At 35.4% G+C, this 25,717-nt stretch overlaps 1 protein-coding gene across 7 annotated transcripts in view; it reads left to right on the top strand.

The window, feature by feature from the left end:
* Positions 1-25,717, top strand: part of scrib (scribble planar cell polarity protein) — a 417,253-nt gene that overhangs the window by 300,190 nt on the left and 91,346 nt on the right. For 6 of the 7 annotated variants that reach the window (XR_011950110.1, XM_072523901.1, XM_072523904.1 and 3 more), the window contains one exon: positions 16,573-17,124. Coding sequence is in view for 6 of the 7 variants with exons in the window: in XM_072523901.1 (XP_072380002.1) it covers positions 16,573-17,124 (552 nt within the window). In the remaining variant the exon portion in view is untranslated. The remainder of the gene's footprint in view (positions 1-16,572; positions 17,125-25,717) is intronic. The other variant, XM_072523905.1, reaches the window with a different exon arrangement.

Below are 25,717 nucleotides of genomic sequence, written 5' to 3' on the forward strand. Positions count from 1 at the left end.
GTCTCGTTGTAGAAGTGGATGCGCAAATATTGACACTCCCACGGTTCGAACTGTTAAACGATCAGAACATCGTATCGTTACAAAATAACAATATGTTAAGGTTTGTGGAGGAGTTTGGTAAAATAAATTGTATTTATAATTAAAGCTGACATTTGTTTTTATGTGTTTTTAAAAGCTTTAAAATAAATATGGTTTTTATCGAAAATGAGCGAATTGTTTTAATGATGAGAGGCCACGGAGATAGAAAAAGCGCTTTGAGGAAACTGGACGAGTAAAAGATGGCATTCGAAGACCAAAAACTGTTTTAAATTACAATAAAACTTTAAATTTAATGCAGTTTCGTTGAAGATCCACATACATCCTCACGCAGAGGTGCACAAATACATGATGTATTTGTGCACCTCTTTCATTCTTCAGTCTTACGTGTATTATTCATTCTTACATGTAAGAATTCATTTAGACTCTACAAAATCCAATTCTTGCAAGAATTAAATCCAGATAACTATGACCATACATTACAATCTAGTGTGGTAATGATGAATACAATTTTAACTGGCGAGAACTTCGGTAACAAGATATGTTTTTCGGCGATGCAATATTTACACTGTGTGGGAATGTAAATAGCCAAAATTTAAGGTATTGGAATGAGGTAAATCCACACTGGATACGTGAAAACCATACTCAAAGAACTCAAAAACTAAATCTATGGTCGGGTATTTATAGTGGACACTCAGTTAATTGGAAAAAAATAGAAGGAAAAAAAAGGAAAAGACAGTTAATATTTGATTTCACGTACAGTGTGTCTGTGTATCCGCTTATACGTATTTCACCCTAATAGGGATCATCAGAGACGTCTATTCACAGTCGCTCTGAAAGTGAAAATAAATCTTTTCTGTCTTAGGAAGCAACTCTAACATGGCTTCGTATAGACGCAAATAGCGACATCTGATATTAAAATCCGTAAACTAATTTTCGAAGCCAAATTCAGATTTTTTGCTTTAACCTGTGCCTTCTAAGAATTGCAAGACAAAACAGACGTTGATAAAGATGTTAATAGAGACATGGGGAATCTAAAAATTGCATGCCACGACATGTCTCCTCAACTAAACAAAAATCCTTAGCGAATTTGGTTTCTAGTACTCGTACAGAGTATATCGGAATAAAAAGAAAATACAGTTAAGATTTGATTTCACGTACAGTGAAATACGTATAAGCGGATACACAGACGCACTGTACGTAAAATCAAATCTTAACCGTCTTTTCCTTAGAAGGCACAGATTAAAGCAAAAATCTGAATTTGGTTTCGAAAATTAGTTTATGGATTTTAAATAGAAGGACTTTTAACAAGGGATAATTATGAAATTCTACTTAGAAATAAAATTGTACCTGCCTGAAAAATAAGTTTGGAGCCAGTTTTAATGAGATGTAGTTTTATCAAGACGAAGCTTCAGCTCACTTTGGTGTAAATGTTCTGCGTTTTTAAATCAGACATTGATCAGACGATGAATAGGTAGCATTGAATAGCCTCCTCGTTCACCCGATTTGAATCCTGAATATTATTTTTAATGGGGATAGTTGAAAAGTAGAATTTATAAAGGTAAACCAACAAGCGTTGCAGAGTTAAGGCATAGAATTATCGATGAATCCATTTTAATTTCTATAGAAATATAATAGACGCATTCTACCACTGTTTAGGATACAGTCAAATTAGTCACATTCGCACCATCCATTTAAGTGATAATTTGGCGTTTCTAGACTTTTGGTCCACTCTGTATATATAAATCATGTGTACAATCAAGACTTACATACGCGATAGAAACGGGAGTCGATAAAGCAGAAGCGAAAAGGATATTTCGGATGTCGGAATCAGAAACTTTGAAGTCAAAAGTTGTAAAATACAAGACAAAATATGAAATAACAAAATAAGAGATAAAATCTCTAACATCGAGGATATTTCTAGAATGGAAGGCAGACAATTTACATGAATGGATAAAGAGAGAGTAGCTATAATAGTAAGCGGTTTGAAACCAACATGAACCAGATCACCAGAAAGACCTTTTAAAAGATGAGGATATAACTGAACGTCACACATACGACTATAGTTTTAAGATCAAAAACCAGCCTAAAGTAATCTTAATTTAAGAAAGAGAAAATTAGTTCAGATTTCTTTTTTTTTTAATTATATTCAAGAATGCCCAAAAAGGCTAAAAATTGTGCATTTCTCGTATTTCACCGTTTCTATCAATGTGTCTTTTTTTGGTATTTAAAGAACTCACTGCTCCATTTCGCTATTATTGTATGAAATGAATTAACATTACTATTTCTCCGGGGTTAAAATAGATCAATTGCATCAACAGGTTTAAATTATATAAGTAGTACTTTGATGACGGCTATATGGTAACAGTAATAAACAGGCATAAAGGAAGTTTTAATTAACAGCACTTATTCAGAGAGATTCGTTTCCGTAACTCAGAATCCACTCCTGCATTACGTAGAAGTGCTTATAGCACCGGCGCTTCTTTTTTACTTTCCACTCAAGTTTGAAAAAGGATGTTCTTTTAATTGGCGATTGTGGTTGCATCTGAACTTAATTTTAATTGCTAAACCAATAAAGCATTAGAAGTTGTAAAAGTCGTAGAGTAACAAGTGGAAGTTAGAGGAACTCGGTAATGTCACGTGTTTCTTCATCGATTAACGGCGTGATTTTTTCATTTTAATTATTTAGGTCAGGCTCTGCTTTGTATTAAAGAAAATGTTTTTTTATATTATAATTTAAACTAATTTTCAAATAACTAGAAACATAGAAAGAATGCCGCATTAGAAATAGGCATAGAAAAAAATTAAAACACACCGAAAATACATGTTGTCCCATTGTCATCGCGTTACTTGGGAGTTTTCTAAGGGTTGATGTGTGATAATTGTCCCGTTTGGGCATCTTCTTTTGTCTTTTCAGGACGTATTCTTGGTCGTGTGTGGCGCACTAGTCTACGTAGGGTGTTGAGAATCACTGATGGTGGTAGTTGTGGTGGTGGTGGGTGATTGATGTACTGCAGAGGAGGGTGCTGTCAAGAGAAGAAATGTCTTGGAGGACGGTTCTTTTCAAAAATTTTTCTTTTTGTTTTTTTGGCTGACTCTACTGTTACGCGTTGAGGGCAGCGATGGCTGTTACTTGACTGGCTGTATTGACAGGTATAATTGTGCTTCCTCCAGGAAATCGATGTATTCATCACGTAGGTCGTTACTAGCAGAGGTCAGTAGTTTTGTGGGTAAGAAAGGGAGTTTCTTTTTAGAATGTCTTACGTATACATATTGCCGAAAGATGAGCATTGATTTTTAGGACATTTGGGCTCGATAATGTGGCCACGAGTGATTTTCGGGGTTTGTTCAAAAATTGAAATTCGGGGGGTAAATAATTAGGTTTGTAACTTACCTTACTGAGAATACTCCCCTCTAACGTTAGCCGCTTTTTGAGAGATCTCGATTGAGTAGAGCGTAGGTTTTTGCTCTGTATTTAATTAGAGACCGCATGTATATAATATAATCTATTATAATATAATAGATTATATTATTATAGTATAATAATCTATTAATTAATGTAATTTTGTATGTGTATATGAGTGTTTTAGCTTGTGTCTGTTCGAATTTTCCACATATAGTGTTGAGTAGGCCGACTCTTTTTCTGACACTATTACAGTCTCTTCTAATCTTATCTCCAGTGTAGTGTTTTGGTGAACACCACCCCTAGGTACTCAATCTGATCGCTGAATTAGAATCTGTCTCCCCATTGACTAAGGTCAATTCTTTCTTCTGCAAGCTGTGTTGTGGTAGCCGCTAGAAGTTGGATGTCAGAATAGTATGAGTTGAGATTTGTTAGGGTTTCTTTCGCTAAGCCTGTTATTAGCTGTGTTTTTGATAAATTTATCTTTAGACCTGCTTGTCACGAGACATGTAGTCTTTCTAGCATTTTTTTGGCATTACCTATAAGGTCTGTGGTTAGGGATATATCATTATATTTTTATAGATATATCTAATTATTTTTGTGTATCGGTCTATTCTATGCTCAGTCATTGCTGTCTGCTTTCAGCATCTTATGTTGTGCAGTGGTTTAATGTACTCCATCTTCTTCCTTCTCCTATCGGAGGTTGGCTATCATCACAGCTATCCGTACCTTATTGGCGGCTGCTCTAAAAAGATCTACTGAGCTGCAACTATACCACTCTCTTAGGTTTCTCAGCCAGGAAATTCTTCGTCTTCCTATGGATCTTTTACCCTTGATTTTACCTTGCATTATGAGCCTTAATATATCATATTTCGCACCTCTGGTAATGTGGCCTAAATATTCCAGCTTTGTTGTTTTGATGTGCTTTATGACCTCACAATCCTTTTGTAGCCTTCTTAACACTTCCGCGTTTGTAACTCGTTGGTCCATGGTATTTTCAAAATCCTTCTATAGCACCACATCTCAAATGATTCCAACTTCTTTATAGTATTCACTTGTAATCCATATGTTTATCCATAAGGATCTTTTCAACTTTAAAATGATCATATCTTGACCTAATCCTGTCTGCTAGCGGTACAGATCGAGCTTTGCATTTATTCTGTTAACAATTCTCGTGAAAAGTTTATACATACGTTATAACAAACTTATTCCAATGGTTTTTTATATCGTCTTTTTTATTTGTGGGTACAATGACTCCTATAATTCTACTGATCTGGTATTGTTCCTCCCACAATGATTTCATGGAGTAGGAAATTCATTAATAATTTTAGTAATCTATTAATTAATGTAATTTAATGGCTTCGATTATTTCGATTTCTCTGCTCCATCAAGTGTTCTATTATTTTTTTTATCTCCGAGAAAGTAATTTTATGATTATCTTCTGGATCTTGATGAACGACTGGGTGTACTGTGGTATTTGTCATGTTTTGGTGTTGTAGATACAGTTGTTTTTATAAAGTTTTCATTGTCTCAATGATTTCTTCTCTAATTGTTATTGTTTGTTCTTTTGTGTTTGTTGTTTTGCAAATGTTCATTCAATGACTTAATATATTATGCTCTTCTACTCTTATACTTTAGCGGGCCATTGTTTATTATATGTTCTTCTAGGACGTATATGCATGCGTATAGAGCACAATAAGATATTCTTTCTAACAACCTTTGAAATCTCTATTCAGTCTCCTCAATCTTTTTTCTATGCTTGTCTGTTCTTCCATTCATTTTTTTGTGCTTCACTTAGTTTTTCTTCTTTTCCAGTCTTTTTTGGGCAATGTTTTCTTTAGTGGATAATGCAGTTAGAGACTAGAGTCTGCTGTTGTTTACTTGTACAATTCTAGCGGTTTTTATTACACGAGGGATTAAAATGCAGTTTGCAGGTACTGTAAAATTGAAACTTCACGTGGCAAAAACCCTACAGAAATTCATCGGGCTTTGGGGTTTGTCGTGAACAGATTTTAGACTATAGTGCATCTTGTTGAGCTAGCTGCTTCCGTGAAACCACACGCGGCCAATCAGACCCGCGGCCAATCAGACTTACAACCTCAACCGATGAGTGGTTGAAATCTGCCGAAATCTCAACTTCATCTGTTTCTGCATTTTTACAAACGAATTGCAGTTAAGGAGAATTTCAGCTTTTTGCATTCCTCACTATTTGACTAGTGAAGAGATAATTATATTATTAAGCAATATTATTAAGGCAAAGGTTTAGTAGTTCAAGGTACTTTATTTCTTTTTCGGATTGTCTCATATACTTCAAACTAGAGTTGAAATATCAGTCAAGGGCGCTAAGAAGTCAATCCTCCCTACCAACCAAAAAATTTCAGTGTTCTCAATTAAAACTTGTCAAATGATATGTACTTACGATCACCAAGGAATCTTTTTAGCAGCTACATGTAGAACAAGTATGATAGCTGCATATTATCACACTTTCTAACAGAAGTTGCAAACTAATTTTGCGTAATAATGAATGCTCACATAACGAGAACACTAGTTGAGTTACTGCGCCAATACGGCTGGTAAGTTTCTCGCGCACCGTCTTGTCCCGACATGAACTTACCAAACTACGACTAAATTCAAGGAACCAATGCGTAAAAGCAACTTTTTGACACTGTTAGCAGCGCATTTGACAAACAAAGAACAGTGGTGAGCTGACTGGCATAGCAAACCTTTCAAGACGTTGGAAATGGATGATAATGAAGCCAGTAGATTAGATTTAAGGTCTGTGGAGAAATATTACATAAACTAAATTTTCACTTTTAATAATATAATTGGCTGCATTCTATCTGAAATATCGCAGTTTTTTTACATTCACAATATAGTTTTCCGTATACGGTCTCCCGCCTTAGTTTCTCAACTTCATTTTCATATAGTGCCAGGTTTTCATGTAAGTCCATTTTTCTTTTTGGTATTTTAACAACATTATTTTTTAGCTTTATCTCTACATTTGTCCCAACCATCCCAACCACGAGTAGTCGCTACCGATTGTAAATTAATTTAAAACTGTTTATTTCTATTTATCTGTTACAATGAAATCTGTCTCATATTTGAAAGACCCGTCTGGCTTGCCCAGATTCATGTAGTCTCTGTCTTTTTATCGGAAAAAGTAATTACTGCTATATGATAACTTACCTCTTAGTCGCCTTCTATTTGATCTGGTGATGATGAAGTTGTAGAGATTTAAGCGCGAATTTACATCCATAAAAATTACTTAATTTTTTTGTCTCTCTTAAATACGCAGTGAAGTATTCACTTTTTAATGTAATATCAAATTAATTTTCTGGTACTAAATGGAAAAGCTCGAGGCGAGTAATCTCAAAGTTATTAAGTCATCGTGCTTCGCAGTTTACTTTTTCCGTCCTAGTTTTAAAGTAAGTAGCTATTTCGAGAACGTAAATTAACAAACTATTTAGGAAAAAAACTTAAGCAATTATAATTTATTATACTTGTAATTTTTTTTAATAACCATGAGGTTAAATAATTAGAAGATCTTTCTTTTTATGCAATTTTTACAAGCATAAATTTTAGTCAACGAAGGTGTACAATCATGTACGGTGCCTTATTTTCGCACATAGGCGACCAGACGACGAAAATTCAAAAAGTGAGGTAGTCTGGGTAACCGATTTGATCAGTCGATCAGAGCGCCATATCACCTGCTCAGTGCTCAAGTAGTTGTAGCGCGGTGTAGACAGGTTTTAGTATGGGGGGGGGGGGAGGGGCTTAAGAAATTAAAACGTCTAGAAGTACATAAAATAACTCTCATCAAGGAAAATAATATTAAAGATGTAAAAAAAATATTCAGAAAAAACCGTAACAATTTTTCAACCGTAACACACCAGATTGTGCCTTCAACTGCCTTCCGACGATACGTCGCATAATCAGTATGCCACCAGTTTCTTCGAGCAACACCTTTGCTTCTTCATAAAAATGTAGGTACTCTTCGTCAAATTTATGTCTCAAAATTTACAAAGCATTAATAACATCATCTACGTGGCTTAATGTTGTTATGAGATCTGTGTTAATTGCCTGTAGTTGCTTTAGACAGACTTTGCTGCAGACGCATTACGTCGACGCATAAGTATTTTTGCTTTACGTTTTCTGTACTTCTATCAGTGATAGACGTTGTACCCTATTATCGCACCATTTGATTTATTTGGGTAAATTAAATCAGCGAATTTTGTTATTGCTTTTTCATCCATTATCTCTAGTACTCTGATTTACATAGTGTCTCTGAACATGAACCTCTCTGCCACGTATCGGAGAATGTTTGCTGCTTCACTCAGATTTCTATTGTGTGCAGTTTGAATATTCTTTTTTTTTTTTTTTGGTGTTGGGTGTTTCAGACAATATGCGTAGAATTATTTTGTTTATTAGTCTCGTCTTGTTTTAAAGGCTAGTTTTATTTCTTCTCAGAGATAGATTTCATATTTTGGCTTAGACCTTGTCTACTGTACAGTCTTCGTAGCGTGAGTGAATGTGAGTCTTTTGTCCTACGTGACTTTAAGTATTTAGCCTTGTTTGACAATCCGATGGGTGTCCTATCCGGCTGTTACTTCTCTTCCTCAAACCTTTTCTTGAACAGCACTGTTTATGTCTTCTTGGGATTTACTGCTATTCTCGACTTAATACGCCATGCTTCTAATATTCTTAGAGATACCTGTAGGATTCTGGTTGTAATATTTTGGGACTCCATTTGGAAATTCGCCGATATTCATACATTCTGTGTTCGAGCCCATGTATGTGCAGGTGGCGGAATTTCGAGTCTTAGTCAATCGAAAAGCTACTTTCAGGTTGAGCGATGAAGTCAGTATGGCCACTGGTTAATATCTAACTGAGCGCTGACAAAACATTATTTGTTTAATTCTGTTAATCAATTTAATAGTGTCGTCAATACATTTTAGTATTCAACATGACAAGTTGTCAAAAAATTGTGATTAAATATTCTTTAATTTTTGGTGGATGCGACTTTTGTAGATTTTTCCATAAACCGATTTCGTTAAATCTCTTTGATTAAAAAAGGGTATTTCTTAGAAATTAAACACAGTTGTGTACAAAACTAGTAGTTGAAGATTACGTAAAAGGTGGTCTATTAGTACATTAAAAATCAAAGAAAAATAGTACAATCTGTTTATACCAAAAGAAAACACAACAGTTTTGTGTTGTAATAATTTTAAAACTACTTCTTACCAATATTAATGTTTCCGTTTTTTCATTTTTTTATTTCAAGTGACTTAAAATTATATATTTTTAATAATATTGTTTGGTAAAATTTAACGGCTCGGTATAAATGATTTGTAGTTGATTTCACGAAGAGGGCGCATTCAATATCATATATCCAGAAATCGATTGGAGTCTGTAGATGTATTATACTACCACTTATCTGACATATTTGCTTTGCCTGATTCTCATCAAATATCACGTTATTGGACGCTAAGTTCAACTTATTCAAGTTCCTGCTGAAATTAGTCTCCTTTCTATCGATATATATTGCTCTGACACTGCGATAAAAAAGAAATCTGAAAACGATTCTACAATAAAATCTAAAAATCTCTTTGAAAATAATATTTTTATTTTGTCTCTTTTAAAAATAATAAATCTTTCTCTTTTTTTCATGTGCTATTTTCTTGGAACTATTATTGTTATTACGCGTAGAATATATAACATGTTACTAACGGAAAACAGTTTAAATAAAGAAAATCAACAAGAAACTATATAATTTCTGAAACTGCTAAATTTACAAATATACTGATGCCCAAAAAAAATCCAACACCTACAGTGGTGTTAAAAAGTACTGGATCACCTTAGCAAATACATCAAAATAGAAGTTTAAGGCATTTGCCTTAAATATTTTTTAACCATTTACTATCTACATCAAACAAGTACTTAAACACAATATTATAAAATGAAAACACGGCAAAAATTTTGATTAATAAAAAAATGTAGATTGGAAAATTTTTTATTCAATATTACAAAAATTAGGCTATTTACATCAAGACGATATTGTACATCATATTGAAGTAATTTAAACTCATTTTAATATTTAATTGGCCAGCCCTTGTTTTTAATAACTAGTTCACATCTTTTGGGCATGGAGTTTATTAAGTTTTACAATTCCTCCATGGAAATACAGTGATGCCAAGCGTGGATTAGAGATTCGATTAATTTCGTTTTATTTGTGGGTTTGCTTTGGAAATGATGTTTGATATCCTTTGCCACAAATTCTCGATGGGATTGAGGTCCAGGGATTGCGCTGGCTAGTCCATCCTATCAATTTCATTACTCTCCATCCAAGCTTTAACCAATTTTGCTCTATGGCAAGGAGCATTATCATCCTAAAAAATAAATTTTTCTTCGCTAAACAGGTTTTTTCAACTACGCAGCATCTTATTCTGTAGCACCTCAATGTATTTGGTAGCATTCATCATCCCACAGACAACGTGTAGGCGACCAATTCCTCGAGCGGACATGCAACCCCATATCATAACGGAGGTTGGATGTTTAATTGTGGGAAAAACACATTTTGGAGAAAATTATTCACCAGGAAATCTTCTGACGTAGGCAGTTCAAGCATGATTATTAATATTGAAAGTGGATTCATCACTAAACAGTACACTCTGCGACTGCTCTGCTATCCAGATTCGATGTTCCTTGGCCCATTTCAAACGGTACAATCTTTGCTTTCCTGAAAGCAGTGGTTTCTTCCGTGCCTTACATCCCCTAATTCCAAAACTAAGCAGTCTTTTTCTCACAGTGGAAGTGCACACGCTTACACCTGTAGATTCAGACCACAGCTTCGTCAATTGGGTGGAATTAAAGCTTCTGTCTGCCAGCCTTGTTCTTCTTAACGCAGCGTCATTCCGAACAGAAGCTTTCTTTGGTCGGCCACTACGCGGTCTGTCGTCGATTTTTCCTTGTTCAGCATACTTCTTAATGACTCTAATTACTGTAGATTGATTACAGTTTACTCCGGATGCTATTTCGCGACTGGATTTGTCATTTTTATGGTGAAAAATAATTTCAAAACGTTTTTTCTTCCAATAATTTAGTTTGTTTGGTCTGGGATGACATTTTGACATTTTTATCAAAAATCAAAGAGCGAATAAATGTGTTATAGTAACTACTAGTAGATTCAATTCAATAGTACCTACTTTAACGACTTAATTATCACCTCATAATTTTTTCTTGAAGTCCCTTCAATCAGATTATTTTAATCTTTTCTGTAGAATTTGCAGCTAGTAATTAAAACAAAATTAGTAAGTATACCGATAATGCTAATTACAAGCACAACCTTAAAATGAGTTAGCTAAAATATACAAAAAAACTTGTGTTTAACCTCAAAAACTATAAGGCGCTTAGGTGATGCAGGACTTTTTAACACCACTGTAAAAGGACAAATATATTTTTATTTATGGAAGTATACATTATAATATTCTTATTATTTGATAACATTATAAACAAATTTGCACCGTCATTTTCATCAAAAAACGGTTTCACGGAAAATATGAGGTCTTGCGTTATCTTGTTGAACGGTCGCATTTGGAATGGTTTGTAGGTAGGGATGTAACCCAGTTGCAGTACTTCACCAATATATCCTCGAGGTGACTTTCTAAACATATAGCATCCCGTACTTGGTTGTCTTACTATATGACGTTCAACTTCTTCTAAATGTTGTCTTCTGGAGATGTTGGCGACCACATTCACCCATATTATCCTATTCACAGCAGCTCGAAATAGATAGTTGACGTTAGACCAGTCCACTTCCTAAGATTGGCCAGCCAGGATATACGTCTACGTCCAGGGCCTCTCTTACCCTCAATCTTGCCTTGTAGAATCAACTGTAGAAACGTCGGTAGCACCACATTTCAAATGCCTCTAATCGTTTTATGGCATCTTCTGTAAAGCTCCAGCTTTCTACTCCATAGAGGAGGACACTAAAGACGTAACATCTAAGAATTCTTATGCATATTAATACTAAAAGATAAGTTGCAGAGAATCTTCCTAAGGCTATTGAAGGAGCTTCTGGCTTTTTCAATACGAGTTTTTATTTCGTAGTTATGGTCCCAAGTATCCTTAATATTGCAGCACAAATACCATATCTTGTAATTTGGGCGTTTATGTTGGTGTTCTTACTAATGATCATTATTTTTGTTTTCTTGCAATTTAGTATTAGGCCGTATTTGGTGACGTTCAACAGCCAAGTCTATATTTCGTCTCTCTTCTACGGTAAGCTCTTAGTCCCATTCCAAGTAATCTTTGATTAACTGTTCTTTTTGAGACTACCCTTCCTGTAGCTGCAACTAAATCATCTCTTACTTGATGTACACTGTCCCCTCTATTTCTGAGAGCAACAAGTCGAAGATGGCGCAATTCACGGCCTTGTAATATTCTAGGACGCCCAAACCCCTGCACGATGTCGACAAGTCTCAACGTTGGACCACCTCCTCCAAACTCTTAACACCGTTGATGTATTAGCTTCAACTCTTTGTGAAATTTCCCGTAAACCAAAACCGGCCTTTTTCATGCATACAAAGCGCCCTTTTTCGAACTCGCTTAAATGGCGAAATGGCTTAAATTTTTTGGGTAAACTAAAAAAAATCCAAAAAGCGATCATTTTTTTTTTGTAGAAGCCCAAATTTAAAGGGGTATGCCGCATATCACATTAAGTTTTACCCGTAGGTAAAGAGGTAAAGGCTAGTTTTATTTCTTCTCAGAGATAGATTTCATATTTTGGCTTAGACCTTGTCTACTGTACAGTCTTCGTAGCGTGAGTGAATGTGAGTCTTTTGTCCTACGTGACTTTAAGTATTTAGCCTTGTTTGACAATCCGATGGGTGTCCTATCCGGCTGTTACTTCTCTTCCTCAAACCTTTTCTTGAACAGCACTGTTTATGTCTTCTTGGGATTTACTGCTATTCTCGACTTAATACGCCATGCTTCTAATATTCTTAGAGATACCTGTAGGATTCTGGTTGTAATATTTTGGGACTCCATTTGGAAATTCGCCGATATTCATACATTCTGTGTTCGAGCCCATGTATGTGCAGGTGGCGGAATTTCGAGTCTTAGTCAATCGAAAAGCTACTTTCAGGTTGAGCGATGAAGTCAGTATGGCCACTGGTTAATATCTAACTGAGCGCTGACAAAACATTATTTGTTTAATTCTGTTAATCAATTTAATAGTGTCGTCAATACATTTTAGTATTCAACATGACAAGTTGTCAAAAAATTGTGATTAAATATTCTTTAATTTTTGGTGGATGCGACTTTTGTAGATTTTTCCATAAACCGATTTCGTTAAATCTCTTTGATTAAAAAAGGGTATTTCTTAGAAATTAAACACAGTTGTGTACAAAACTAGTAGTTGAAGATTACGTAAAAGGTGGTCTATTAGTACATTAAAAATCAAAGAAAAATAGTACAATCTGTTTATACCAAAAGAAAACACAACAGTTTTGTGTTGTAATAATTTTAAAACTACTTCTTACCAATATTAATGTTTCCGTTTTTTCATTTTTTTATTTCAAGTGACTTAAAATTATATATTTTTAATAATATTGTTTGGTAAAATTTAACGGCTCGGTATAAATGATTTGTAGTTGATTTCACGAAGAGGGCGCATTCAATATCATATATCCAGAAATCGATTGGAGTCTGTAGATGTATTATACTACCACTTATCTGACATATTTGCTTTGCCTGATTCTCATCAAATATCACGTTATTGGACGCTAAGTTCAACTTATTCAAGTTCCTGCTGAAATTAGTCTCCTTTCTATCGATATATATTGCTCTGACACTGCGATAAAAAAGAAATCTGAAAACGATTCTACAATAAAATCTAAAAATCTCTTTGAAAATAATATTTTTATTTTGTCTCTTTTAAAAATAATAAATCTTTCTCTTTTTTTCATGTGCTATTTTCTTGGAACTATTATTGTTATTACGCGTAGAATATATAACATGTTACTAACGGAAAACAGTTTAAATAAAGAAAATCAACAAGAAACTATATAATTTCTGAAACTGCTAAATTTACAAATATACTGATGCCCAAAAAAAATCCAACACCTACAGTGGTGTTAAAAAGTACTGGATCACCTTAGCAAATACATCAAAATAGAAGTTTAAGGCATTTGCCTTAAATATTTTTTAACCATTTACTATCTACATCAAACAAGTACTTAAACACAATATTATAAAATGAAAACACGGCAAAAATTTTGATTAATAAAAAAATGTAGATTGGAAAATTTTTTATTCAATATTACAAAAATTAGGCTATTTACATCAAGACGATATTGTACATCATATTGAAGTAATTTAAACTCATTTTAATATTTAATTGGCCAGCCCTTGTTTTTAATAACTAGTTCACATCTTTTGGGCATGGAGTTTATTAAGTTTTACAATTCCTCCATGGAAATACAGTGATGCCAAGCGTGGATTAGAGATTCGATTAATTTCGTTTTATTTGTGGGTTTGCTTTGGAAATGATGTTTGATATCCTTTGCCACAAATTCTCGATGGGATTGAGGTCCAGGGATTGCGCTGGCTAGTCCATCCTATCAATTTCATTACTCTCCATCCAAGCTTTAACCAATTTTGCTCTATGGCAAGGAGCATTATCATCCTAAAAAATAAATTTTTCTTCGCTAAACAGGTTTTTTCAACTACGCAGCATCTTATTCTGTAGCACCTCAATGTATTTGGTAGCATTCATCATCCCACAGACAACGTGTAGGCGACCAATTCCTCGAGCGGACATGCAACCCCATATCATAACGGAGGTTGGATGTTTAATTGTGGGAAAAACACATTTTGGAGAAAATTATTCACCAGGAAATCTTCTGACGTAGGCAGTTCAAGCATGATTATTAATATTGAAAGTGGATTCATCACTAAACAGTACACTCTGCGACTGCTCTGCTATCCAGATTCGATGTTCCTTGGCCCATTTCAAACGGTACAATCTTTGCTTTCCTGAAAGCAGTGGTTTCTTCCGTGCCTTACATCCCCTAATTCCAAAACTAAGCAGTCTTTTTCTCACAGTGGAAGTGCACACGCTTACACCTGTAGATTCAGACCACAGCTTCGTCAATTGGGTGGAATTAAAGCTTCTGTCTGCCAGCCTTGTTCTTCTTAACGCAGCGTCATTCCGAACAGAAGCTTTCTTTGGTCGGCCACTACGCGGTCTGTCGTCGATTTTTCCTTGTTCAGCATACTTCTTAATGACTCTAATTACTGTAGATTGATTACAGTTTACTCCGGATGCTATTTCGCGACTGGATTTGTCATTTTTATGGTGAAAAATAATTTCAAAACGTTTTTTCTTCCAATAATTTAGTTTGTTTGGTCTGGGATGACATTTTGACATTTTTATCAAAAATCAAAGAGCGAATAAATGTGTTATAGTAACTACTAGTAGATTCAATTCAATAGTACCTACTTTAACGACTTAATTATCACCTCATAATTTTTTCTTGAAGTCCCTTCAATCAGATTATTTTAATCTTTTCTGTAGAATTTGCAGCTAGTAATTAAAACAAAATTAGTAAGTATACCGATAATGCTAATTACAAGCACAACCTTAAAATGAGTTAGCTAAAATATACAAAAAAACTTGTGTTTAACCTCAAAAACTATAAGGCGCTTAGGTGATGCAGGACTTTTTAACACCACTGTAAAAGGACAAATATATTTTTATTTATGGAAGTATACATTATAATATTCTTATTATTTGATAACATTATAAACAAATTTGCACCGTCATTTTCATCAAAAAACGGTTTCACGGAAAATATGAGGTCTTGCGTTATCTTGTTGAACGGTCGCATTTGGAATGGTTTGTAGGTAGGGATGTAACCCAGTTGCAGTACTTCACCAATATATCCTCGAGGTGACTTTCTAAACATATAGCATCCCGTACTTGGTTGTCTTACTATATGACGTTCAACTTCTTCTAAATGTTGTCTTCTGGAGATGTTGGCGACCACATTCACCCATATTATCCTATTCACAGCAGCTCGAAATAGATAGTTGACGTTAGACCAGTCCACTTCCTAAGATTGGCCAGCCAGGATATACGTCTACGTCCAGGGCCTCTCTTACCCTCAATCTTGCCTTGTAGAATCAACTGTAGAAACGTCGGTAGCACCACATTTCAAATGCCTCTAATCGTTTTATGGCATCTTCTGTAAAGCTCCAGCTTTCTACTCCATAGAGGAGGACACTAAAGACGTAACATCTAAGAATTCTTATGCATATTAATACTAAAAGATAAGTTGCAGAGAATCTTCCTAAGGCTATTGAAGGAGCTTCTGGCTTTTTCAATACGAGTTTTTATTTCGTAGTTATGGTCCCAAGTATCCTTAATATTGCAGCACAAATACCATATCTTGTAATTTGGGCGTTTATGTTGGTGTTCTTACTAATGATCATTATTTTTGTTTTCTTGCAATTTAGTATTAGGCCGTATTTGGTGACGTTCAACAGCCAAGTCTATATTTCGTCTCTCTTCTACGGTAAGCTCTTAGTCCCATTCCAAGTAATCTTTGATTAACTGTTCTTTTTGAGACTACCCTTCCTGTAGCTGCAACTAAATCATCTCTTACTTGATGTACACTGTCCCCTCTATTTCTGAGAGCAACAAGTCGAAGATGGCGCAATTCACGGCCTTGTAATATTCTAGGACGCCCAAACCCCTGCACGATGTCGACAAGTCTCAACGTTGGACCACCTCCTCCAAACTCTTAACACCGTTGATGTATTAGCTTCAACTCTTTGTGAAATTTCCCGTAAACCAAAACCGGCCTTTTTCATGCATACAAAGCGCCCTTTTTCGAACTCGCTTAAATGGCGAAATGGCTTAAATTTTTTGGGTAAACTAAAAAAAATCCAAAAAGCGATCATTTTTTTTTTGTAGAAGCCCAAATTTAAAGGGGTATGCCGCATATCACATTAAGTTTTACCCGTAGGGTTATAAAAAAATATATCCAATTAAATAAATACGTCTATCAATTTCCTTTTTTTTTCCACAAAATCTACCGTACATAAAGTTAATTCATTTTTTTTTGTTGCAGACTTCTGAATCTCCAGAGCCAGTAAAGCCTCCAACGCCAACCCAGGTGTTCCAAGAAACGCCCAAAACAAACGGTATAGATCACAGCTCAACGAGAGAAGTCCCTAAGCCAGCGCCTCGTCGTATCAACTCTGCTTCCAGTGATTCGTCTACGGCTACAATCAATCCTACAGCTCAAACCGCTTCCAGCGCCAAGCCACAAACCAACCACAAGAAAACCTCTTCGAATTCCTCCCTAGAGGATGACACCCAGGTATTTGCGAGGCCCATCACAAGCGAAGAGTTCCAGGCGATGATACCACCCCATTTCCTTAAAAAGCCCCCTCCCGCCAAAACCTCACCTACTCCCACCGCGACTACTCCTACCGGGTATGATAGTCACGCGAATTCCGTTACGACGGTCACGATAAAACGGCCGGAACCGCCTATCGAATTGCCCCCTTCGCCGAAGGGGCCGGGGCGAGTCACCGAGACCATTACCAAGAGTACCTTTACCGAAACTGTGGTCACTAGGATAACGGACAATAAGTTGGTAGAGCCACTGATTATAGAGGTAGGCGGCCTTTGCAAATGGAGGCTGTTTTTAATATCTCTTACTTTTTTTAGTTGCTCATGTAGAGGGTACTTGCCATTCAAAACAACTTTTTGATGTTTGATTAAAAGAAAATAGATACAGGTACAATTTAGTAACTTGTTAGATGGCATTCTTTCTATTATTTGTGGATTGCCATCTAGTGTTCACATAATTTATATACTTACCTTCCATTACCTTGTTTACACCCAATAGACTGCATTAGAAACCACACACCGTCCTTTTTTTAGTTAGTTTTTGATTCTAAATCCGTTTCTGATGGGACAAGTGAATTGTTCTTACAATATCTGTATTCTGTTGGTATTCAGACATTTGGATTGTATATTGTAATTTCAAAGGACTAGTTTCATCTGGTAGAGCTAAAGTGCCGGTCTAAGACCTGAAAGATCTTTTGTGTACACCTCGTCTATATCTATATTTATAGCTTCCAGATTTTAAAAATAGCTGTAGTGCCATATTTGGTTCTAGATATTGTTTCAACAAGTGCTTAAATTTTTCTTCCTTGCGCCGTCCGTTCTCCTTCGCTGGACCTTTTTAGCTTTGCTGAGCTTCATCATGATTTTCCTGACTGCTTTTCATAGTTCCTCTTTATCTTCGCAAACAGTCTGTAGGTTCAGTACTACAGTTTCCAGATGAATTAGATTTTTTTTTATTCCTGGTCCATTCTTATCTTACAAGAAGCTACAGAATTGATAGTCTACTGTGACTAAACGATCCTTTTATCTCTCAACGTAATTTTTCCGCTGCACCAAGCCTTCAAAACTTTGTTTCACCACTAACTTAGCAAAATTTTTCTGTGATTTCCATCCACATAGCCGACCAACTTAGACGAGTCCCCATATCGGTTAGCACATAGAGCTATTATTATTAATGGGCATTATTTATTGATTTTCTCTATCTCTGGTTCTCAAAATGATCATTGCCTTTAATAGCGTATCCCAACGTTTGTTTATTAATTCTCATTTAATAATTTTTACTTTTTTCAGAAGATATTCTAAGTGTATATCTTCTGATTTAGTTTTTTTATCTTAATAATTATCAGTAATCAAATAGTTTTTATATCTCTGAGTATGTCACAACTTGTTCTAGATAAAGTGTCTTCACACTGTTTTATTAGTCAATAATTAAATAAAGTATTTTAGTGATGGCTTGATATCTTATAGTAAACAACTTACCAAAAAATTGTTTTTAATGGCATATGGTTTTCTATGCATGGAAGCTATTGTTTATCTGACATGCACCTACTTGCACCGTTTGTAGCATGATTTGGGCATATTGGAACCATATGGATATTCGAATCTAAAAGCACACATTAATATATCAATTTATAATGTAAGATTCATGATCTTTTTTATAACGTAAATATTAAGGTTAGAGAATAGTAAAGCGATGCTTTTTGGTTTAGAATGGGAATGTATCTCGTAGATGTTCAATGGCTTCTGGATGATCCGAGAAGAGGTGTACAGGAGCTCTGTATAGAAATGCATTTTTATACCAAATCTGTTTTGTTTATGGATTGGATTGGTACTCGATAATTGATAAAAAATTAGAAAATATTGTTTTTATGGTGACAAAAATTGTATTATTTTAGTGTTATTAATCACTGATAAAGGTATCATTTTAGACTTGATGATGGGGGTATATATTCAACAGACTCCTCCTATCTGCTCGGGTGAGCTGCCTTCTGTACGCCTTTGTTAAAACTGCAGTACTCCAGACAGGCCCCGCGTATAGAATGATCGATTGCACAACTGAATGAAGGGTCATCCTTCCCTCAGATTTAGGCCCTCCGATGTTGAGCATGATCCCCTCACAGCAGCTTCGTGAGTCACCCCCATCTCGTGCTCCCCCACCTTTTGTTCTGACTTAGAGTTACACGTAAATATCTTGGAACCACTCTATTTACTGCACGTTTGAATCGTATTCCGTTCTTTCTCTTCGCCCCTTGAGCTAGATCTAGTCCATGCATTTTATCCACTCTTGATTTTGTCGCATGTGCGCTGCGCACCGAAGGTCCTTCCCGTCTGCGCCACTACCAGCATAGCGAAGTCATCCGAAAACGCGAAAGGGGATACACCCTTCCGTATTGTAGGCTCACAACCCTGTCATATACCAGGTTCCACGGCGTGAGTCCTATGACCGATGTGTGCGGCACTTCAGCGGCTACGTCAACCATCACAATTTTCCAAATTCATCAAATAATCTGGGCACCTTCTCTCTCGTTAAGGCTTCATTACTTTTTTTCAGCAGCAATAGAATTGCCCACTTTTGGTCCCATCCTGTCCAACTGCCGGAAGACTTTCATCACCGCATCAACTGTACTCCTGCTATTTCTGAAACCGTTCTGCCTGGCTGAGAGCAGCACTGACTCTTTAAGGACTGTGTCGAGTCGCTCTCTTAGAAACCTCTCATATAATTTACCTATGCATAACAGAAGGCAAACAGGTCGATACTAGACTGCTTGTCTGCTACTTGTCAGCTCGTGCTACCCCCTTTGGAGGTAGTACGAGCCTCGAAATCTTCCAATTTGCCGGAAATCGCTATGCTTCAATTCTGGTCCATTCATGTCAAACTTAAGCTTCTTATCCAGTGGCATCTCATATAACTAGAGAAGAGAGTACAGCTTGGGCTGGATAGTTCCTCATTAGTCCTCTTACCACTTGCCACACAGTTCTCTCCAGTGCCTCTTCCTCTGCGTTCCTGGGACTTAATTGGAGGAGACTTTATTTGATCCTTTATTTTCTTTTTGGAAACTTTTTTATTACATTTGGGAAACGTTTGAAAGGCGTATTTCAATAGCATTACTCAAATGTTAAGAGTTTAAAATGAATAATTTGAGAAATTATTGAACCAATTTACTTCGTTTATCAAAACTCTACATAAAAGTTAAAACCTGTTGTATTTTATAACAAAAACCCGTAGGGATGATTTTGAAGATTAAATTGTTCCGATATTAATTTGTTAAAAAATGCATTTCGTTACGGAGACTTCGTAAAGGTAAGTATATACCCTTTTTTGAATATTTGGCATTTTGGTTTTATGAATTTTATTTTGTATGATTTTGTATGTACTGATCAGAAGAATGTTACAAGTAAAAAACCCGAAATTATTAGCACAGTGAACTTTAAAACACCACCAAGGTTTTTCTATAAAACAATTCGTGAATATTTATGCAGCTATTTCATGTATGAGTTGCATTTTGCATTGTTTAATCACCATTAAATACCACGCGTAAATTCCGCTATTAATGTTTTACAACTATTTTTATATCTAGAAAATATTACGAATGTGCGTATCCAACATAGTGTAGAGTAACTGTTTTATAACTTATATATACTTAACAGAGATTTAATAACTTTAAAATTACTATCTTTTTAACAATTGTTTTTTAAACCATTGGATTTTTTAATACGCCAGCTTTGCTTTTAAAAAATTCGCAAACTACAAATTGCCCATTGTTTTGTGTCGTTATATTTTTTTATTATGTGCTGTAATGAGTAATAAGAAGATATAAAAATCCAAGAATAGGTATAAAAATCTTCTCATAAGCACTTTCTTAGATTAATACTACATACCTTCACACTTTAATTATGGTGTACGGTAATCAAACACAATCTCATATTTAATTATATCTTCAAGGTTTTCCCAAGTAATCCATTTACTCTACACAATTTAGGCCTGTCAATGTTGGTATATATATTAAATCTAGAGCTGAGATTAATAATATATAACAATTAATATTAAACTCAACAGTCTTCCGGGTTGAACCGCGTCGATTATCATTGCGCCGAGCTTTCGACATCCTCTTTGATGCCTTCTTCAGAGCTTCCGAGGTCTCAGTCTCCCGAGCCCCAGACACTACTACACCGATCACTAACCAATGCATTACTGGTTAGTTATTAGTTTAAGGTATTGAGACGAATACTAGGCCCTATAAATGGGAACAACAGGTGGCGAATCAGATATAATTATGAAGTATATAATATATAAAGAACCCCCTTTATATCAGTATGTCCGCCTACAGCTTCTTCAATGTTTAGGCCATGTATGTAGGATGGAAGAAAACAGGCTTCCCAAAACACTTTTGAATTCAAGAATGCAGGAGAACAGACGTATTGGAAGATACTGAGAAAGCGATGGGGAAATGATGTGGATGACGACGCCAAAAATCTCCTTGGTAGTGGACTGTGGAGGAGAATGGCTTTTCGTCTTCATATTTGGCTTTTATGTATTATTGCCATTCTTCTAAAAAATCTTTATTGTCTCTTTAATTGTCAAATTATTCATTCTTTCGGGGCTACGCTAATTAAGTTAAAACTTGATTCTATGGAATTGCATCCCATTCCTCTAAAAAATCCACTTAAGTTGATCTAAGGTAAGAGAAGCAGGTACCCCGTTTCGAATACTTCTACCATGCCTGTCCCAAGCATGCGCTGGTCATACCATACGTGTAATATTAACTATTATTATAAAAATCAGGGCAACTTCATCAGAAATTATAAGGGTGCCCGTTTTCATGACGATGAGTGTATTTATAGGCAATTTGATCTCGAGATTTCAGTAAGTAATGATCCGATCCACATTCTATACCCCTTTATACTCGGGAGCTTGTATTTTCTACATAATATAGAAGACCAGTCAGTAGAACAAATTTACGAAAACATAACGAGTAGCATCAAAGAAGCAGCAGAGGAGGCCATTGGACTAAAAACTAATTCCGCTAGTAAAAAACTTTGGTGGAATCAAGAAATTGAAGAACTAGTACTTCGGAAGAAAAAAGCATACCACAAATGGCTAAATACAAAACAGGAGTTGGATAGAGAAGAATACAAAGATATTAAAAAAAGAACACGACAACTAGTAAACACAGCTAAACGAGAAATGTGGGACAAAAAATGCAAAGAGATAGACACATATATGGGAGGTAGAAAATGCTCAGAGACGTGGAAATTCCTGACAAAAGTTAAATCAAATGAAAAAAGAGAAACAAACATACAATTAATAACAACAGAGAACTGGATCCGACATTACGAAAATCTATTAACAGAAAACAGAGAGGAATATAGAGAAATGTCTCCAACTGAAATACACATACAGGGAGAAACGATAAACATCGATGAGAGGACTGTCATAAAAACGATACAACTACTAAAAAATGGTCGAGCTGCAGGTCCGGAGGGAATTCCAGCAGAACTAATCAAATGCGGTACTAACAAACTGTTTGAACGATTAACCTGGTGTATAAACCAATATCTAAACGGTGCACCAGTCCCGCATGAGTGGAAAGTATCCTTCATATCATCTATACATAAGAAGGGAAGTAAACTGGACTGCTCAAACTATCGAGGTATATCAGTAACCAGTACCTTAAGTCGCCTATATGGAAGGATACTTCGAGACATTATCGAACAAGAATATAAGGAACAAGAAGAAGAGGAACAATCTGGCTTTAGAGCGGGAAGGAGCTGCACCGATAATGTGTTTGTTTTGAAACAAATAATAGAAAAAAGATCAAGTACCAATCAAGAAACCCACCTTATGTTTATAGACCTTCAGAAGGCCTATGATACTGTACCCGCTAAAAAGCTATGGAAAGCTTTGCAGGAAACAAACATTAACCACACAGTAATTAACGCCCTTAAACAGCTGTATGAAGGATCAACGTCGGGAATAAAAATTGGAAACAGACTTTCAAAAAAATTTCCTGTAAACAAGGGACTCCGGCAGGGGTGTTGCATATCCCCCACATTGTTTAAAATCTACGTGGCGAAAGCACTGTATCAGTGGAAAAGAAAGTGCAGAGGAATGGGCATTGACCTGGGAGAAACTTGCCTATATACCCTACAGTTTGCAGACGATCAAGTCCTTATAGCCAACGATAAAGAAGACCTGACATATATGGCCAGAAAACTACAGGAAGAATACAAGAAGTGGGGTTTAGAACTCAATACACAAAAAACAAAATATCTCCCAATAGGCGCAGAACTATCCAACATTCAGATGGACACAACCGAAATTGCATTCTGCACTGAATATACCTACCTAGGAATTGATTTCGACACCACAGGCACAGACAATAGGGAAATTAGAAAACGAATAACCCAGGCCCGTAGAACAATTGGATGCCTTAACGGAGTTCTTTGGAGCTCAGAAATTGGTAAAAGACGAAAATACAATATATATGAATCTCTCATAAAAACCAGCTTAACCTATGGTACAGAGACATGGAGACTAACAGAAAGCAATAAAAGAAAACTCGAAGCAACAGAAATGGATGTATTTAGACGATCACTTCGAATATCTAGAGCAGACAGAATTAGAAACGATGAAATAAGAAATCGGATGGGGGTAGATGGATCACTGGCAACAGACATAGAAAGGAAACAACTTATATGGTATGGCCATGTTCAAAGAATGCCAGAAACAAGACTACCAAAAATCGCCATGAAATGGATACCACCAAATCGTAAGAAACGAGGAAGACCAAAAAGAACATGGAAGGAGGGAATAACAAAGGCAATGAGCTCCCGAGACTTGACCGAAGAACAATGGAATGATAGAAATTCGTGGAAATTAGGCATCGGACAACGACGCAAGACGTTTTGAAACCGATATATATATATGCTTGTATTTTCACTTCAGATATCTACCTAATTATAATATAGGCAATTACTGATTTAATGTCCTGTCTTGTACTATCTTTTTGTGACAACCATTTTATTCGACTTTTTTATTACCGAACCATGAGTGACTGGCCTAAGAATCATTCGGTGTCTTAAGACAGACAGAACTAGAGTTAGGAGTTCATTTGCAGGATACCTTATTGTGTTACTTTCACGTAAAAAGACTCACTGACCTTCTGTGGGATAGGTCAATGTATAGATGATTTAATAAACGTTAGATTTAGATATCCTGCTATGATATTTATTATTTTATAGCTTCACAGCTACAGTGAAATAAATTTCTTACGGTTAAATTATACGGAGGGATACTTGAAAATGTATTTCAAGGTAAAGGTAAATACATTTCAGTATTAAATGAAAAATTTACACATTTTTATGCTTTTGCTCAACATTTCATGGAAAATTATATAATTTTATATAATTTACAATAAAATTGTAGACTTTTTCTTTTCCATTCTCCATTGGCGGGTATTTCTCCCGATTCAATAACTCCCTAATTCTTAGGTCTTAGACATTGCGATATTACCTTTTTTGGCGCTCTTTGTTTTTTATTCGCTGGTCATTTATTTAAGAAAATCTTAGGTATTACGTTCCAAATTGTTTTCTGCTACAATCATTCTAATATGCTCCTACGAAATTTGTTCTGTTTGGATCTTCGAATTCTAGTTCCAGTTTTTTTGTCTTACTTTTCCATTTGTATTCAGTTTTTTCTGCTCTACCTTTCTGAGATTCCTCTGAATAGTTTTATCTCACCCCTTTCCATCTACTTTCCTATCATTTTCTCACTAGTGATTTTTTCAGGAATAGGTAATTAATGGTGGTTTAAGTTTTAATATTATCTTTCTAGATCCTTGGTATTTATGTGCTATATTAGAATTATCTGACGTTAACTATCACTATTATGTCCCCTTTAACATTATATTTTTCATTTGAGAATTAGCTGCAGCATTTTGTATCTATCCCTTCTCAAAATATTATCCAAATATGTCCATTTAATGTGAAAGTCACAGTCTTGTGAAATATCCAAGAAATCCTTAACATTCTCCTATGTATTCACATTTCCAATTTCCAATTCCGTGTTTATTTCTATCCCTGGATTAAGTTGGTCCATTATGATAGTTCCAAAGTGTGTGAATTTGTTAGCTTCTTTAATTTATACTTCATTTAATTTGAGTACTTGATGATTCGTTACAGCTACAGACTGACAATTTTATTTTATTTTCCTCTATTTTCATACTCATTTCCTCTTAATTCTTGGATACGATTCATCAAAATTTGGAGCCGCTCTGCTTTATCTGATAGAATTATGTACTGCTTCATCCGTATAGTTAATTACTTCGAGTAACTTCCCATTTATTTTCAGTCCATGAGATTTAGCTTCAAGTTTTTTTTTTGAACAATTGATCTGAATATAAATTTGAACAGTGTTGGCATAGAATACAACTCTTTCCGACTGTCTCGTTGTGTAAATATCTCATTTGGTATCACAGCAAATTGCTCTGTATCCATGTTCATGTCTGTCCAGTCTCTTACATTATTCAACCAGGAGCATTTTTTCTTCCTGGACCTCTTTTTCCTTCCATGAGTCGTAAGAAGTTGTACTTTTTTTTCTCTGTAAATATGTACTAGGAAATTTCTTTTTACAGAGTTTTACAATGTTTGGGAGTTTTCTCTCGGTTCCCATCCTTTTCAACGCCTCATTGTCGGTCACGTGCTCTATCCCGATCTCCAGCATCCTTCGAAAACCCCACATCTCAAATTCGTTTCTCCACCTCATACTTGTAAGAGGGTATATGTTTCCACTCCGTATAAGAGTATGGAATAAATGAATGTCTTTCAGATCGGTATCGGATATCCAATAATAAGGTAGA

This window comes from Diabrotica undecimpunctata, chromosome 2 (assembly GCF_040954645.1).
Source record: "Diabrotica undecimpunctata isolate CICGRU chromosome 2, icDiaUnde3, whole genome shotgun sequence".
Lineage (NCBI taxonomy): Eukaryota > Metazoa > Arthropoda > Insecta > Coleoptera > Chrysomelidae > Diabrotica > Diabrotica undecimpunctata.